This window comes from Zingiber officinale, chromosome 10A, assembly GCF_018446385.1.
Source record: "Zingiber officinale cultivar Zhangliang chromosome 10A, Zo_v1.1, whole genome shotgun sequence".
NCBI lineage: Eukaryota > Viridiplantae > Streptophyta > Magnoliopsida > Zingiberales > Zingiberaceae > Zingiber > Zingiber officinale.
This window is the reverse complement of record NC_056004.1, coordinates 7,476,723-7,495,065: the sequence shown is the minus strand read 5'-3', so window position 1 is coordinate 7,495,065 and position 18,343 is coordinate 7,476,723. Positions and strand designations below refer to the sequence as shown.

Genomic DNA, 18,343 nt, shown 5'->3' with positions numbered 1-18,343 from the left:
CGGTGGAAAACCGATGTAATATGTATATTTTTTAACAGCACAGATTTGATTTTAAAACCGACAATAACAAAAAAAAATACACAAATATTCATAAATTGTACAAATATTCTTCATTCAATAACATCCATAAAATACACAAATATTCACAAATTATATAAATAATCTTCTTACAACAATATCCATAAAATACCCAAACATTTTTTTTACATCAAAAGCTAGCTAATAGATATCGAAATCAAAGTATAACATTCTGTTAACACATCAAGGTACAACTGTCTCAAATGTAATCTAGCATGCATTCAGCCCACTCGAACCGCACTTCATCAATTTCAACTCTGGAGTACTTGAGATTTGTAAACTGTAAAAACACATAAATAATATATTAGTAAATCAAGACCAAAAATCATAGTTGAAAAAGTAGTAAGAGCACCAGGTAACAAGATGACTAATTTGAATGCTTAAAAAGAGACCTATTCATCATTTATCTCAACCACATCAATGCTTACTTCAATGCTTGCAATAAGGATCTTCAGTGATTCACAAGGTATCAGAAAGTTGAATTTGCAGTTACAAATGAAGTAAAAGAATCATATTCAGCTGTCAAAAGATAACTAGGTCCATGCTCTTAGAGAGAACCATACAAAACAAAATGAAAGGTTTTGAACATAAAAAAAAAAATGTTAGTCATGCCAAGACTGAGATCACTCATCTATCTATCATTTCAACCTAATAAATTAGTTACTTTGGTTTTACAAAGTCTCCCAATTGTGTAGGAAGATCACAGAAGAATATTCCTGATAAAAGTTAACTTTCTTTAGTAGAAACAACCAATAGCGCTATAACAAATCCAGGAACAGCAACCAACCATTAGTCACTAATATATGAAGAGATTGCAAATGGAAGTGAACTTAAAGAAACAAAAAGAGCAAATAAAAATCAACTAGACAGCAATGGATCCAACATAAAAAATTGTGCAAAAACTAATAAATAATAATAAGGGTTACAAATCACTCCTACACAATCAGCACTACACTTGCTTCCAACTAAGAGAGCCTATAATTAAACAATCAAAAGTGTACCAATAATTCTCCTTTCTGATAAATAGCTGTAATAATAAATCAAAAGCATAGCATGTTGTGCTCATATAGCTAACAATAAAAGTGAAACAAAAAAATATAGCTCTTGGGAATTAACTGACACGTATGGTAAACATGACCACCAAATCAAAGATGAAGTGTGTGAAAAATACCTTTGGTTTCTCTTCCTCCTTTGGTTTCAGTAGCTCTTCCTTTGAAATAGCTTTCCCTGCAGAAAATAATTCAGTCACTCAGCAGTCAGAAACATGCAAATATAAAACTACAAAACCGGTAGAATCTGGGCTTCCAAATGTACATGAAAAAATTTCAAATTCAATGCTGTGTCAGAGAACTCAAACCTTTTGCATCACGATATACTGGTTCTGCACTTTTACCACTCAAACTAGGATCCAAGGATGCAAATCTGGGACAAAAAAACAAAGAATAGTGAACATATATATACCAGTCGTGAAGGCATACTCAGCCGATGTCGTATCCTTTTCCCAGTCCTTCCATCTGTGTATCTGCCCAAGAGAAGATTATCAATGCAAAGTGGATACTGCAACAGCTAAACTAAATCATCCTCAGGCAATGCTATGGAATTATTCAGAATGATACATAATGTAATCCACTACTCTGTCACTGCAGATTCACCTTTGCTCTTCCAAGGACCATTATAAGAGCACTATTTACCACATGAAACTCAGCCAAAAAGAAGATCAGAATGTGCAACTGGTGCAAGCCTGTGGCAGTAATCAGTTGCTCCTTTTCCTACAAGTGATCGCAACTGAACATTTTAGTGAAAGCTTCTTAGATTTTGTTTACAATAGATTATTTTCAACCAAACAATCAGAGAATTGGAAGTTGCTGTGCACTACTCACTGGGGGGCATTCAACCACTGAATCACCAGCAGCTAAAATCCTGCGCTTCAGGTGTGACTCCGTCAGCACCAGCGCGAGCAGCCGCCTTTTATTTCTGCCAGTTGACTCTGCATCAGGGCGACATGGCAGCATAGAATCTGCAACTGCCTTTGGCACGCAGATTTTCGCGATCTGGTCCTGACTAAATGTCAACAGCAAGGAGATGAAGCCGAGAATCATCAACTCTGCGAAAACCACAATGGATCACAGAGTTACAGTAATTCATCTATTCCGGATACCATGCACGTCGAAAGAGTGCTCCAATTTAGGTATGAACTTTCTGGTTTTACCGGCTTTCACCTTCTCAAGAACTTCAAAAAGAGTTCTCTTTTGCCTCTTGATAAACCACTGACAACGAAGTCAAAGCAGATGTAACTGTCAGTCATATGAGAAAATGATGCTAATGCAGGACAAGATGGAGTAGCATAATTCCAAGCTAGGAAAAAGATAAGCCATTCAAGGATCTGAAGTATGAAATTATCAGGACAATTTCTCACTTGCAGCCCCAGACATTCCAGAAACTGAAAAATGATTAATCTTTAAGATATAAACTGAGAATTTATAAAACCATGCTTCCTCGTGAAACATGACTGATAACTCGTAAAGAAACCGCTTTCGCTTCATTTAATTTCTTGATGTTACTGATAACTCCCAAAGAAACAACAAAGCAAAACAACTTTTTGTATTCGCAAACCAAGTTCATCCTGATCAAGATAGTTTAGATTTTTTTTCCCAATACATACATACATAGATCAAGATTGAGACAAACGCCTCATAATTTTCCTTTAAAAATTATAGTAAAAAAAATAAATTCCTGAGCAACTTTCCTGTCAAGAAAAATACCCAAACACATATCAGACAAAGTGAAGCTCTGACTCACCTCCCGGACATGATGAAGTCCCTTCTCCAGCAACAGGGAGATGATGATGATGGCCAACTCAAAAATCGAGCAATCGACCTGCCTATCCGTGAGCTACGCCATAGGACTCAAAAATCGGCCCGGCGTCGAAGATAGAACCCTCAAACGCCATGCCTTTCTTAGGGTTAAATCGGCCGCCCATGTTCCTCGAGAGCAACAAGAAATGGAAATTCAAGCTAACATCTTTGCTTTTGGAGTAGTTTTACTGGAAATAATCAGTGGAAGACCTCCATATTGCAAGGAAAGAGGGTGTCTGATAAATTGGGTAAGATGCATATTTGAAAATATTTGATACTCAAAAACAGCATCAGCTTCTTGTAACAGATACTGAGGGCATAAACCCAAATTTGTTCTTATTTCCTACAAACTTCCGATAATCATTTGTTCCATGTAGTTTAGAAGCTTAATTCTCAACAAGCCCTCTAATCAGTTCATACAATAGTCAGGGTAAGTTAAAGGTTGTATTACCTCTATTTAGCTACCTTATCACATCCCAACTGAGGAAACCATAGCCTCGCTGCAAATCACAAGTTTCTTTCAACATTATCTTCCCTTTGGAGATTCATTAGTTGGAAAAGACATAACATTGTTTGCCCTTTGGGTTCGCTAGTCTCAAGATATATCCTTCTTGATCCAACAGTTTGTGATTCATATTAGTAGATTCATGCTATATATCCACGGCTCATTGTTCTTCTATGTTATACAGGCCACAAAGTATCTTCAAAACCCAGAAGAGATAAGTAAACTAGTAGACCCTGAACTGAAAAACACAAAGTCAGAAGACCTCGCGGGTTACAGTTAGCCATGTGCATGAAGATGGGGGTCTAAAAGTGTATATCTGGTTAAGTAGGGTCATACTTGATGGTAGATGTACAAAAAAAAATTGGTTCTCAAAATTCAGAAAATACACTTAAACAATAAAAAAAAACTTAGTTTAGAGTCACAAAATGAACCTTTTGCTATGAAACAGGAGCCCAACATTTAAACAATCAAAATAAGGATTAGTATTGATTACCCATTTATCTTAATAGGTTAGGTTAAATTCGAGTATCAATCCTTTAATCCTAAGGTTACCATTTAAGATAGCTTATCCAACCACTCTACTCACTGCATCTCCTAATCTCTAATTCCTTTCTTCTTAGGCAATCATTTAGTCTCCAACTAGTATATGGTTTGTAACAAAAGCATAGCATTCGGTTTGTATAAAAAAAATCATTGTAACAAAAGCATAGCATCCGGTTTGTATCAAAAAATCATAGCAAGCACGAGTTTGTAAATCACGAATAAGTATTGGCAACATAATAGGCAATGAATGAGCCATATTGGAATTCAAGCAGGACAAATTGAACTTGAGATTAAGTATTGCATAAAGAAAGAATTGGATTTACCATATCCTTCCATAGAGATAATTTGTAAATCACCACCAAAATAGCGAGCATAGAGACGACTAATTGGAAGCCCATAACCATAACCAGCCATAATTACTCCATCTGAGCTTCCTTCATCGTTTTCCTCGAGTGGATTTTTAGCAGTGCTATAGAGATATGTGAAAATCTTTGGAAGACCACTTCTTGGTATGCCACCCCCTTCATCTGATATCTGAAATAATTGATAGCATATCAAGATCAGTATTCCAAAGCTAGAAAAACTAGATGATTGTTCTCTGTCTTGCAAATCTACATCTGGTGGTTCTGCAGTATCAACACTTTTCAAGAAATAAATAATGCCTGCAAGACATCAGTAACTGTCAAGAATTCTCAAAGAAAAATATCCAGGAGGTATAATATAAATTTCCAATTCCTACACCTCTACTAACAAAAATTAGCTAAATGCTATGCAAAAACCAAATAATGAACTTGCCAAAAAGCATGTAAAGGATACCAAAACATTGCATTCATCCATAGCAAGCATAAAAGCAGAGAAGTAGCACAAGAGAATGATATGACGAATACTAAGATGCATTCATTAAAGCCATTTACAAAGATATAATATGAAGGCAAGTAAATATAATAACACATTAGTAAAAATCCACGGAGATGCAATACCCGGCGTCTGAAGCGCTGTGGTGGCTCTCGGTTCCTCCTATCAGTGCGAGACCTCACCCTGACAACCTTCGAGTGGATTACGCAGGAGACACAATACTGCACCTTAATATACAGCTTCGGAAGTGTGTATCCTAAGATGTTTAAAACCTTTAGCCATCAAGAATGACAGATACCGACCAAATAATTCAAACAAAAATATAATACCATCAAAGGCACACGCCTCTTGCACATCCCTCACAGCAGCTTGCTCCACTATATTCCTCACAAGAAACCTCTTGATAGCCTTGTCCTTCGTTATGGCGTAAAAGTAGAGAATCAACAGAAAATCCCCAACAGACCGAAAAAAATATGTAAATGTAATATTTTCGCACGAAAAAACCAATCTTCTTCAAATGGGAAAAACAACGGATAATAAGAGGAAATGGAAAAACTGTGATACCATAGGGCAACACTTTTCGCAGTTGGAGCAGCGGATGAAGTTCACGTGACCTCTGCCGTGCTTATTGCGTCCGCCGTTTCTGCGCTTGAAAGTCTGAGAGAGATGGTCGGATGGTCGGAGGTTTAGGTTATCGCGAGAGAGATGTCACGCGGAGGAAGGGCGGGATAAAGATTTAGGTTTGGAGGGAATTCACAGTGTGCAGATTTTGGCTTGTGGGGAAAAATTAAAATATTATTTGGGTTCATTAACATCGGATTTTAAAAACCGATGTTAAAATCGGTGTCTATTAACCAAAAAAAGGGCGCTCATAGACATCGCCTAAAAAACCGATGTCTATGAGCTAAAATCTGCGCTCATAGACACCGATTTTTAGAAAAACCGGTGTAAAATACTCAAAGACATCGGTTTTAGCCTAAAACCGTTGTTGTTCCACTGATGTCTATGAGCGATTTTGTTGTAGTGCGAATTGTCCTCTAGCGGTATCCACACGAACAAGGAGTGGTCTTCTACCACTCAAAGATGGAGAGGAGAACCCACAAGTGTGCTAGCACTTTCTAGGGCTCTCGGATTGGATCTAAAAGGTGAGAAAGGAGAGAAGGGAAAAGGAACTCACACACTCCTCTAGGTACTCTCCTTTTGTGACCTTCACACCACCTAGTTGCTTGGAATCAACTCTCACTTCTTCTCCACCATGAAGCCACGACCATCAGCAGGCTAGAGAGAGGGAGAAGCACCCAAGGAAGAAGAAGCATTGAACACCATTCAATTTCCACCAAATGAAAACCTCTCATCACTTAGTGTGGCCGGCCACCACATGTGTAACCCCCACATTAATGTGGCCGGCCACATTAAGAGGATTAATGGTGTGTAACCTCCATGAGGTGGCACACCATTATATAAGGGGATGATGTAGCATGCCATGTAGGATGAGTCATCCTCATGATGTGGCAATTCATCAAGTCAAAACTTGATGTGTCAACCTCTATTTGGTCAAGTCAAACTTGACCAATGCTCTTCCTTATTGAGTTAAATCAAAGCTTTGATTCAAGTCAATTTTAATTTAATGAATCTCAATTCATTAATATAAATTGACTCATGAATCAAATTTAAATTAGACTCATTCAACAATTGAATCTAATTGAGTCTAACTCAATAAGTCTAATTTGAATCCAATCTTTGATTCATCATATGAATCTAATCCTATTAGTTCATCATATGAACCTAATCTCCATGCACATGTTCTTTGTGTGTGACCCAATAGGTTCTTGTAACGTTGGCAATGTTATAAACTCCTTTAAAACATAAGCAATGAGCGGCATCTAGCAATACATCATTGCTACCCAAGTTACAAGAAATGTTGAGATCCAACATCACCTTGTGACTACTAATTGTGACTCCTCACAATATGTGACAAGTGTCCTTCTATCCTAGACATCTAGATTGATCAATGTGAGGCATAGACCGTGTCATCCTCTGACCAATCTAAATCTTGAACTCCGAGTAGACTCACTCAATCAAATGAGCTCAATATCTCATATTGACTCATTTAGGTATGGCCATACACTTCGTGGTCTTACTCTATCAAGAATATCGATGTCTCTCCCGTCATATAGGAGGGATAGATCCCATCTACATCACTCACATCCCTCTGCATAATTTGTTATATACCCAGTAATCGCCTTTATAGTCCACCCAGTTACGGGTGGCGTTTGACGAAACTAAAGTACATAACTCCTTATGTAGGGATCCATGGTGACTTCAGGTCTAAGGACTAATAGTCATACTAATAGCCACATGAGAAAGTATATGACACTCATATAACGATCCATGATACTTTCTCATGGCGGGTCATTCAGTATACATTCTCTAATGCATACCCATGTGTCAGCTTGATATCTCTATATCCATGACTTGTGAGATCAAGTCATCGAGCTGACCTACATGCTAGTCTTATTGTATTAACATTGTCCCTGAATGTTAATACTCGACTAGGAATGATTTAGAGTAGTGTTCCCTATATCATCTCACTATAGATTCAACTAATTGATTGATATAGGTATGAACGTTCTACTCAAGGACGTTACTATACTTATTTTATCTGACACTAATACAAATAAGCATAATAACCAAAAACCAATGCCTTTATTAATATAATTTAAATATGATATACATGAGTCCATACAATCATCAAATGATCGGCTCTAGGGCTCTAACTAACAGTTTATTCATCTAATCACTGCTGGGAAGCTGGAACAATTTGTGTATCAAATGAGTACCAAAAATTTTGGAGCAGCACTAAGTCATTGAAAAACTCAAGTGGAGCTCTTGTACTTTCAGTAACAAATGGTGTTCTGGTCTTTTTATGTCTTCTACTACTTCTCAAATTTTTCACTACAGAAATGGAAATGGTCTGTAATTCTAAACAGTTTATATGCAAAAGCTTATTGAAGTTGTTGATTAGCAATGATTTCTGGAATTTATCTTGAAAACTGAAAACAAAACATGAATTTGAAGATTTCAGGAATTAGAATTTGATTACTGCAAAATACAGTTGGTCCTTTATCTATTGAATGCTTGGTGAGATTTCTGAAATTGAAGTATCACTAGAGTTTTGATGTGGTACTGCCCTAGCAGTAATTTTTTAGCTGAGTTTTATGAAATGGAGAGACTAAATTCCAGATTGTTGTTACTGATGTTGCACCCAACTTGTTTGATAACAGAAGGAGAAAAGGAACAGAATCTGAAGGATGGATTGAATAAGTGTGAATGAAAAGTATATTTCTGAAATGCTGAAATTGATCAAAAGATGGAAACTGTCCAAAGCATTAAACAGAGGATCTTTGCTAAGCTGGAAGTTTTAGAACGCAATTGGAGTTTCTTTAGTTTTGAATTCTGTAACTTCAGTCCTAGATTTTGATGGAAGAAAGAATATAGGATACATATTCGAGAATTGTTGTACTGAAGTCATTTTGAATTCCAATTTCTGGACTGATATCTGGAAAACCATAACTCTGCAAGTTCTATTCCATGTATCAACTTGGATTGGATTGTTTTAATTTGGAAATGAATTGTTAGACTATTATTTGCATGCTATTCTTTGGTAAACTGAATTCTAAATGATTTTAGTTGAAGTTATCTTGAAATTGCAGCTCTGAGACAGTGAGATTTCTACACAATCTAGGAATGCAAGTTGCTGAAATTCTTATTCTTTGATAGCTGTAATAATCTGATTTCCTGCTGGAATTGAGGTTTTGCATCAAATTGCTTGGTTACTTGAATTCCGAAAGAAAAGAAAACAAAATCTGCAGAATGAAGCAAGCAGTGGCAAGATTAGTATCAAATAAGTGAATAGCATGATGTGTTTTATTGTCCGAGACGGACAATGTTTTAAGTGTGGGGGAGGGATTCCTTATCCATTAGTTGATTTGAGATGATTTGAGTTTCAAATGCTGGAATTGAAGTGGGAAAAGAGCAAAAATAGTGAGAAAAATTTTTTTTTTGCCACATCAAGAGAGCATCAAGTGGAAGATAGAGTATCAAGATTCTTTATTTTCCATCAATTTGAAGTGGAGGTTAGCTTGATCTTTTGTATTGATAATGACAATTGGTATTCATCTTTTACACATCAAATTAGTCAACTCATCAAGTATATTCCTCCAATACTCTTATCTTCTCATTTTCTTCATTGAATACTTTTCTTTTGCCATTTTCATTCACTTACATTGTTCTTCTTGCTTCCATTTTAATTCTTGTTGATGAAATCCTTTTGATTCATGTATGCTATGTTTATAGTGGTGGAGAATTAGAAAATAAGCAAGCTTATGGTAGTGAAATGTTGTGAGTGACATTGAGTGAGCGCCACTTATACACATGTTTGTGTGTGAGAGCTAGAATAGGTAAATCCCTTGTGAGATTGCATCTTGCTTAATTTTTCAATTGGATTGAAAATACCATACCTACTGATTATTGTTTGAATTGTATTCATGATTGTTTGTGATCTTTAGATGGTCTTGGTTAAACTCTTTTTACTATCTTCTAGATATTATTAGGGAATTTGTGTGGAGGTGATTTTTAGTTTTCTTTACTTGCACGGGACGTTCAAGACTAAGTGTGGGGGATTTGATAACCATGATTTTATTGTATTATTTTGATTCATATATGCATGGTTTGATGTTGATTTCATAGGTTTAAATCATAATTACATCACATTTTGTGCATTATATAGATTTTGTACTTAATTGTAAATTATTTTATTTTTAAGTTATTTGATGCTAATATTTGATTCTTATTTTTTAGGCATCAAAGGATCGTGGATGTGGATCTATTTGAACCGAAATTGGGCTCGAATCGGAGTTTAAATGAGAAGATCAAGCTTTGGAGTATTAGGGGTCGTTCATCAAGAATAGGACAGATCTGAACCATCCAGTGAAGATCTAGCCCATCCAACCTAATGAGGAGGAGATCTCAGCCATAGATGATGATCCAGAGGTTTTGATCTAGATCTGAGTTCATATAGCCATTGATCCAGCCCAAATTAATCTGGACCGTTCATCGAAGATTGGGCAGATCTGAACCATCCAGTGAAGATCTGGTCGATCCGACCTAAGGGAGAGTAGATCCAGACCCTAGATGAAGATTAGTACCTCCGGATCGGATTTTGGATGACTTTTCACCGTTGATCAAGAGCCAAATCAATCTTAGCCGGCCGTTCAGATCTGGAACAGATTCAAAACAGAAGCTATAGTAGCTTCCAGGCTTCGTCGACTCCTCCACAGCGCAGCTTCTGTTAGGACCAAAAGTGAGCTAGAGGGGGGGGGGGGGGTGAATAGCTCTTCGCGTGCTCGTCTCGCTTGGTTGCGCTTCGTTGCTTGTTTCTTCAAGAGATGGCAGCGGAAATACAAAGAAACAAATACAACACGCTAACACTTGGATTTTACTTGGTATCCACCTCCAAAGTAGGTGACTAATCCAAGGATCCACACAACTCACGCACCCTCCACTAATGAAACTCTCCTTTATGGTAACTACCAAAGGCGGAGAAGCCCTACAAGACCCAATACAAGAAGAGAGGGAAGGGATACAAGAAATACAAGCTTACAAGCTTACAATGAGTGCAAAACCCAAACCCTAGTTTCTTCTTCTTGCTTTGATCCGCCTCTTGACTTGGAAGAGCCTCCAAGAACCTTCAAGAACTGGCGATCTCGAGCTTGAGAAGAGCTGTGGAGGAGCTGGTGAAAATCTAAGCTGTATCGTTGAAGAGATGTCGAAGGAAACGAATGCCTGCGGCTTAAATCGACTCCAACGGTCGGATCCCAATCGATTCGATTATTCCCAATCGATCGGGGAGGCTTTGGATCGATCCACGGATCGATCCAGAGCGCCTCTGTACTATGGAAAAACGCCTGGATCGATCCACGGATCGATCCAGCGCTTATCGCACGAACCAGCGGCGTCCCAATCGATCCACTGATCGATTGGGACCTCTTGATCGATCCACTGATCGATCCAGAGGCTCTCTGTTCGCTAGGAAAAGCCTGGATCGATCCACTGATCGATCCAGCTCCTGGATCGATCCACTGATCGATCCAGCTCTTGGTTTTTGCCCAAAACCAAGTCCCAAGACTCCCAAACCAACATCCGGTCAACCTTGACCTTTTGGTACATCATGCCTAGCATCTGGTCACTACCTTGACCTACCAGGACTCCTCACCAAGTGTCCGGTCAATCCCCTTGACCCACTTGGACTTTTCTCTTCGTGCCAAGTATCCGGTCACTCCCTTGACCTACTTCGACTTCCACCAGATGTCTGGTCAATCCCTTTGACCCATCTGGATTTCCTCGTGCCAAGTATCCAGTCAATCCTTTGACCTACTTGGACTTCCCAACACCAGATGTCCGATCATCCTTGATCCATCTGGATTTTCCCTTGCCTGGCTTCACTCACCAGAACTTCCATTCTGCCTAGCTTCACTCACTAGGACTTCTCTTCTGCCTGGTTTCACTTACCAGGACTTCCATTCTACCTAGCTTCACTCACTAGGACTTTCACCTAGCTTTACTCACTAGGATTTTCCTTCTGCCTAGATTCACTCACCAGGACTTTCACTTTGCCTAGCTTCACTCACTAGGACTTTCCTTCTACCTGGCTTCACTCACCAGGACTTTCATACTGCCTAGCATCACTCACTAGGTCTTTCACCTGGCTTCACTCACCAGGATTTCCTTCTACCTGGCTTCACTCACCAGGACTTTCACCTAGCTTCACTCACTAGGTCTTTTCTACTGCCTAACATCCCAGTTAGGACTTCCCAGTCAAGTATCCGGTCACTCTCTTGACCTACTTGACTCTTCTTCATTCGACCTTTTATTGTCAAACATCAAAACTATGATCAAGACTCAAGCTTGATCAACTCAGTCAACCTTGACCTAAGGGATATTGCACCAACAATCTCCCACTTTTTGATGTTTGACAATACCTTTAAGTTAGGGCCACTCTGAGTTAAGCTAATCCCATAGCCTTAACTCTCTTCATGCCAAAGTATGAATGTTGGTTCCCTTCATTCTCCCCCTATGACCTCCCTCATAGGTAATGAAGGCCTAACTTAAACCACACATTCTCCCCCTATTGGCACACATCAAACCATGCCCCATTTTGGGCACACATCAACAAATCCACTGTTGAAAAACTCTCCCCCTGAAGAGTTGCTCATCGTTGATCACAACTTCACTCATTGTGATCAACACGATAATGAAGGTCTCATTCCCTTCATTTTCACCAATGCTCGCTCTGGAGCATTAACAAGGTCTAATGACCCAATTGAAGGTCCCATACCCTTCATTTTCCTTACATTCTCCCTCAATGTAGACAAATGCCCAACCTTGAGCCTTTTTCAACCACTTGAAAAACCACTTGAAATAATGAGGATATCCACTCCCCATTTCAAGTTCAAATGCTCATTCATGAGCATTCTCTCTAAAGAAGGTTAACCACCTTCCAAGGTTCATGAAAAATAATTTTTCATGTCTTTAAAGAGTCCCTCCCCCTAAAGACATGGTGGTAACTTCTGCCATTGCACCAACAATGACGTGGAATCCCTAAACCTTTAGGAAACCCAAATTTAGAAGTTTTGAGGTTCAAATGTTTAAAATTTGAAACAAACCTCAACCTAAACTTCAATTTAGTCTTCCTTAACCAATCCATCCTTGTTTTCAACATGAAAACACCCTTTTTATGTGTACAAATGTATTTTAAGGGTTTAGAATGGTTACATAGACTAAACATGGTAAAAAGATGTTGAAATCAGGCCTTCCCAGCCAAAATTAGCAACTTGGATCGATTGGAGTTGGGATCCAATCGATTGAACCAACTGAATCGATCCACTTATCGATTCAGTATGTGTGGATCGATCCACTGATCCATCCAGCGAGCTTCTGCTCGCGAGACTTGCCTTCTGAATCGATCCACTGATCGATTCAGACTCCAATCGATCCATGGATCGATCGGAGCTCTGATAGTTGTTGAATTTCAAATTCAGCCAACTTCAGAAACCCCTAGAAAATTCTACAAAAATCCAAAAATCATAAACTTTCGTGTAGACATTATTTAGGGCATACTTAATCATGGAAAAATAGTTTTTTATGAAAATACATCATATTTTCAAAGATTGACACAAACTTGAAAACTTGCAAAAACTTTAATGTTTTCTTCAAGTTTGTGTCTAACTATTCAATGGTGATTACTATCAAAAGATAGCCTTCACCAAGGTTTTCCAAAAATATTTTAAAAACATTTTCAAAACCAATATCCCATCATGTTCCTTGGGCATAATGTACATGACTTGTACATTAGCTTTCCCAATGATGGGAAAACACATAACTATGTGTTTTGATGAATTTAAAACTCAAAAGAATGCACTAAATCAACATATTGAGTTTTGTTCATCATCCTAACATCTCACTTGTATCTAATTGCACTAAAACACATACAAGTCATCTTATAGGTCTTGTGAGATGTGAGATTTTGGTTTTGCCCTATTCTAGGGATCATGCATATCTATCTAGGCATTTTAGAGATATTAGACATCCACCTAGAATGTCACTTGTTAATAAGTGTTGTTAAATGCCATTTGTCCTTAATTTCAAGGAATTAAACTTAATGCATGATTATGTTATGGCATACATCAAAAGAAAATAATTTTCAAAAGAAAATATCCTATAACTACATGATGTATGAATGTCATGACATGGTATTTTTGGATTTTTCATAATAAAACATGAATGTAAAAATAGACATTATGTCATGGCATATGATGGGCAAACAATCATGGCAAGGTTTAGCATAAATAAAATATACCTAGATTACCTATCTAAGTATCCTTAACCACTTAGCTAAACTTAAAATATACCACTTGTTTTAACTTAAAATGTTAAACCTAGATTGCCCTAAATGCTTCAAAAAAATGCCAAAACCTAAATTGACATTTCTATTTCTCTTGATTTGTTTATGCCACTTAAAAATTAAGCATGCCCTCAAATGTTGGCATATTCCAGTTTTCCTCAAGAGTAATCACATAAATCAAGGCCCGGATTGCCTTAAATTTCTAAGAGAATACCAAAATCCCAACTTGGTATTTCTCAAGGTTTTCCCAATTTATGCCATTTTAAGATAAAATCAATTTTTCCACCATTAGGCACATTTTACTCTTTCCAGGAGTAAATAATAATTCCATTCCATTTTCAAAGGTTAACAAAACCTTGAAAATGCTCCTTGAGTGTCAATTTCTTCAAAGTTGGGTTAACTACCCTCCTTCTTATAGTTGACACTCTCTAACCCATCTATGGGATAGAGAAGATGCTCCTAGGAACCCAACACCTATTGGTGCTCCTTAGATGCTCTAGGTATTTACTAGGGATAACTTCCCTAGATACCTTCCTAGTGACCTTGTCGGGCTTCTTAGAAGCCATGGTCACATTTTCTAGGTCAACTCTAGGGATAGCCTCCCTTGTGACCTTGTTAGTGACTTTCTTAGACTTCTTAGAAGTCTTAGTCACTTTGGTTGCAAAGATACTTCTAGGGATATCTTCCCTTGTATCCTTGACTTGACCTCTAGACTTAGGGTTTGTTCCATAACTATATGGAACCCTATGATAACTAGGCACATCCTTTTTAGATTTGGGTTTGTATCCCAAACCTCTATGGCCATTGGATGGCTTTAATTTTCCTAGCCCTAGGTTTTGCTCATTTTGCCCTTTTAGGATATTTTCCATCCTTTTTAGGGTCTTTTCCATTTTATCAAGTCTTGACCTCAAGACTTGATTTTCCCTCACTAAGTCCTTAGTATTTGATTTTTCATTTGATCCATGAGCATTTTTATTCTTGGGCTTGTATCTATTATCCTTAGTGTTCTTGCCCAAGTGTCTATCTGCCTTCCTAACCTTAGGTTGGGTAGTCTTGGCATGTAGGGCCACATGCTTTTCCTTATAGCCCTCATGCTTTCTATTCTTATGGTAAATTGCATTAAAATGATAAAAATTAGAACTATCATGTTTTTTACCATAACGTAAAGGGGTAGGCTCAATAAATGTTACCTTCTTCTTTACCTTGGATGCTCCCCCTTGACTAGTGCCTCCTTGAGCCTTGACCACCTTTTTCCCCTTGGGGCATTGACTTCGGTAATGCCCTTTTTGATTGCAAGAGAAGCACACAATGTGCTCCTTGCTCTTCTTCATTCCTGGAACGGTCTCCTTGGGCTTCACCTTGCCCTTTTTTGCCACTTGGCCGTTCTTCTTGGCCAATTTAGGGCACTTGCTCTTATAGTGCCCTTTTTCCCTACACTCAAAACAAATAATATGATTTTTATTATTAATTGAAATATTTATACCTTTGCTTGTAGGGGTGACATCTTTTCCTTTGTGTCCGGAGGTAGAAGCTTCCTCTTGATCGGACCTTGATTCTCCTCCATTTGATTTTTCTTGACTTGTGGAGGTAGAAGCTTCTTCCTCCTCTTCTTCTCTTGACCCGGATGTAGAAGCTTCTCCTTCTTCTTGATCCAGCGTCACCAAGAATTGCTCCCCCTCAATCCTAGAGGTGGAGGCTTCATCATCTTGAATATGAAACAAGGAGTATGCTCCCTCCTTGTTCCCTTCGATGCATTGCCTTGAGGATGAAGCTTCTTGGATTTCCTCTTCTTCGGAGGTTGAGCATCTCTCAACCTCGGAGTCCTCCTCTTGGTCTTGCTCCAAAGAGTCACCCTCTCTGGATTCTTCTTGCTCTTGTACAGTGGAGGGGATCTCTTCATGAAGCTTGGCCAATTTACTCCATAATTCCTTTGCATCTTCAAATTCTCCAATTTTGCAAAGGATGGTGCTTGGCAATAAATTGACCAAAAGCTTGGTCACTTTATCATTGGCCTCGCACCTTTGGACTTGCCCTAGGCTCCACTTGCTTCTCTTGAGAACTTTGCCCTTTGAGTTTGTTGGAGTCTTGAAGCCTTCCATAAGAGCAAACCATTGCTCTATCTCCATCATAAGAAAATTTTCGATTCTTGATTTCCAAGAATCGAAGCTCGTGGAAGTGTATGGTGGAGCCACCCTCGTGTCGAATCCGAGCCCATCTCGGAATTCCATTGTAGAAGTTGAGCTTTTGAATTTCTTTGACTTGACAATTTTGCTTCAACTTCTTCACCCTCTAGCTCTTCTTGTTATGCTTGACCCTTCCGGCGATGATTCCGGTGAAGAGCGGCTTGGCTCTGATACCACTTGTTAGGACCAAAAGTGAGCTAGAGGGGGGGTGAATAGCTCTTCGCGTGCTCGTCTCGCTTGGTTGCGCTTCGTTGCTTATTTCTTCAAGAGATGGCAGCGGAAATACAAAGAAACAAATACAACACGCTAACACTTGGATTTTACTTGGTATCCACCTCCAAAGGAGGTGACTAATCCAAGGATCCACACAACGCAAGCACCCTCCACTAATGAAACTCTCCTTTATGGTAACTACCAAAGGCGGAGAAGCCCTACAAGACCCAATACAAGAAGAGAGGGAAGGGATACAAGAAATACAAGCTTACAAGCTTACAATGAGTGCAAAACCCTAACCCTAGTTTCTTCTTCTTGCTTTGATCCGCCTCTTGACTTGGAAGAGCCTCCAAGAACCTTTAAGAACTGGTGATCTTGAGATTGAGAAGAGCTGTGGAGGAGCTGGTGAAGATCTAAGCTTTATCGTTGAAGAGATGCCGAAGGAAACGAACGCCTACGGCTTAAATCGACGCCAACGGTCGGATCCCAATCGATTCGATTATTCCCAATCGATCAGGGAGGCTTTGGATCGATCCACGGATCGATCCAGAGCGCCTCTGTGCTATGGAAAAATGCCTGGATCGATCCACGGATCGATCCAACGCTTATCGCGCGAACCAGCGGCGTCCCAATCGATCCACTGATCGATTGGGACCTCTGGATCGATCCACTGATCGATCTAGAGGCTCTCTGTTCGCTAGGAAAAGCCTGGATCGATCCACTGATCGATCCAGCTCCTGGATCGATCCACTGATCGATCCAGCTCTTGGTTTTTGCCCAAAACTAAGTCCCAAGACTCCCAAACCAACATCCGGTCAACCTTGACCTGTTGGTACATCATGCCTAGCATCTGGTCACTCCCTTGATCTGCCAGGACTCCTCACCAAGTGTCCGGTCAATCCCCTTGACCCACTTGGACTTTTCTCTTCGTGCTAAGTATCCGGTCACTCCCTTGACCTACTTGGACTTCCACCAGATGTCTGGTCAATCCCTTTGACCCATCTGGATTTCCTCGTGCCAAGTATCCAGTCAATCCTTTAACCTACTTGGACTTCCCAACACCAGATATCCGATCATCCTTGATCCATCTGGATTTTCCCTTGCCTGGCTTAACTCACCAGGACTTCCATTCTTCCTAGCTTCACTCACTAGGACTTCTCTTCTGCCTGGCTTCACTCACCAGGACTTCCATTCTGCCTAGCTTCACTCACTAGGACTTTCACCTAGCTTCACTCACTAGGATTTTCCTTCTGCCTGGCTTCACTCACCAGGACTTTCATTCTGCCTAGCTTCACTCACTAGACTTTCCTTCTGCCTTGCTTCACTCACCTAGACTTTCATACTGCCTAGCTTCACTCACTAGGTCTTTCTCCTGGCTTCACTCACCAGGATTTCCTTCTGCCTGGCTTCACTCACCAGGACTTTCACCTAGCTTCACTCACTAGGTCTTTTCTACTGCCTAACATCCCAGTTAGGACTTCCCAGTCAAGTATTCGTTCACTCTCTTGACCTACTTGACTCTTCTTCATTCAACATTGTATTGTCAAACATCGAAACTATGATCAAGACTCAAGCTTGATCAACTCAGTCAACCTTGACCTAAGGGATATTGCACCAACAGCTTCGTCCCACGGTGAGTTCTTCAGGATTTCGGCCACTTTCTCTTCTCCAATCAATTTCTCGAGCTTCAACCTTGGTGGAGAGCTTCTCGGCGGCGTCATCCCGATCATCTGCAGCCTCCGGCGGGTGTTCCCTCCGTGAATTCTGCACTTCTGCAATACCTCTGTTCACCTCAGATTTGGAGGTGTTCTTCCAAATCTGAGCTCCGATTCCCATCAGCAACATTTGGAGGTGGTCTTCCGGTGTTCCTGAGCTCCATCCGACGTTCATCCGCGTTCCACAGCTTCCAATCAGATCCAGTGATCATATTTGTAGATTTCCAGCATTTTTGCCACTTGAGTGGGTTTAGGGTTGTTCTAGCTCGCCGGAGGTGGTCTGCCGGTGTTGTTGAGCATACCTCGAGCTGATACGCCACTGAGAGTCTTCATTGAGGTCCAAGTTGGGTGTTCTCGACTTTGGCACTCTTGTGTGACGGTAAGAGTGTAAAACTTGTGGAATTGGTTGTGAGAATGGATCGGTTAGGGTTTTA

At 39.6% G+C, this 18,343-nt stretch overlaps 2 protein-coding genes and 1 long non-coding RNA gene across 4 annotated transcripts in view; 1 reads left to right on the top strand and 2 right to left on the bottom strand.

The window, feature by feature from the left end:
* Nucleotides 1-1,118: 1,118 nt before the first annotated feature.
* LOC122026458 (40S ribosomal protein S26-like) overlaps nucleotides 1,119-18,343 on the bottom strand; it is a 62,560-nt gene continuing 45,335 nt past the window's right edge. The window contains exons 2-6 of the mRNA XM_042585202.1: nucleotides 5,401-5,493; nucleotides 5,166-5,250; nucleotides 4,962-5,092; nucleotides 1,250-1,264; nucleotides 1,119-1,148 (exon numbers count right to left, since the gene is read on the bottom strand). Coding sequence (XP_042441136.1) covers nucleotides 1,119-1,148; nucleotides 1,250-1,264; nucleotides 4,962-5,092; nucleotides 5,166-5,250; nucleotides 5,401-5,493 — 354 coding nt within the window. The remainder of the gene's footprint in view (nucleotides 1,149-1,249; nucleotides 1,265-4,961; nucleotides 5,093-5,165; nucleotides 5,251-5,400; nucleotides 5,494-18,343) is intronic.
* LOC122026135 (MLO-like protein 7) lies at nucleotides 1,249-2,364 on the bottom strand. Of its 2 annotated transcripts, XM_042584776.1 has the most exons (4): nucleotides 1,959-2,362; nucleotides 1,731-1,847; nucleotides 1,436-1,600; nucleotides 1,249-1,305 (listed from the first exon to the last, which is right to left on the bottom strand). In XM_042584776.1, exons 1-3 carry the CDS (start codon nucleotides 2,175-2,177, stop codon nucleotides 1,475-1,477), a joined length of 462 nt encoding a protein of 153 aa, XP_042440710.1. In that variant the 5' UTR covers nucleotides 2,178-2,362; the 3' UTR covers nucleotides 1,249-1,305; nucleotides 1,436-1,474. The 2 variants fall into 2 exon arrangements, with proteins under 2 accessions (XP_042440710.1, XP_042440711.1); XM_042584777.1 differs by lacking the exon at nucleotides 1,249-1,305 and having other exon boundaries at nucleotides 1,435-1,600; nucleotides 1,959-2,364.
* Nucleotides 3,057-3,669, top strand: LOC122026136. The gene is made up of 2 exons (XR_006124033.1): nucleotides 3,057-3,181; nucleotides 3,623-3,669. It is a non-coding gene; the product is annotated as an uncharacterized LOC122026136 (long non-coding RNA).

Excerpts from the sequence above, each read along its gene's own strand:
- LOC122026135 (XM_042584777.1), bottom strand. The coding sequence starts at position 2,177 with ATGATTCTCGGCTTCATCTCCTTGCTGTTGACATTTAGTCAGGACCAG. Across the intron at positions 1,848-1,958 it reads CAGTGGTTGAATGCCCCCCA|GAAAAGGAGCAACTGATTAC; the intron begins GTGAGTAGTGCA and ends GATCACTTGTAG. Across the intron at positions 1,601-1,730 it reads TGGTCCTTGGAAGAGCAAAG|ATACACAGATGGAAGGACTG; the intron begins GTGAATCTGCAG and ends TCTCTTGGGCAG.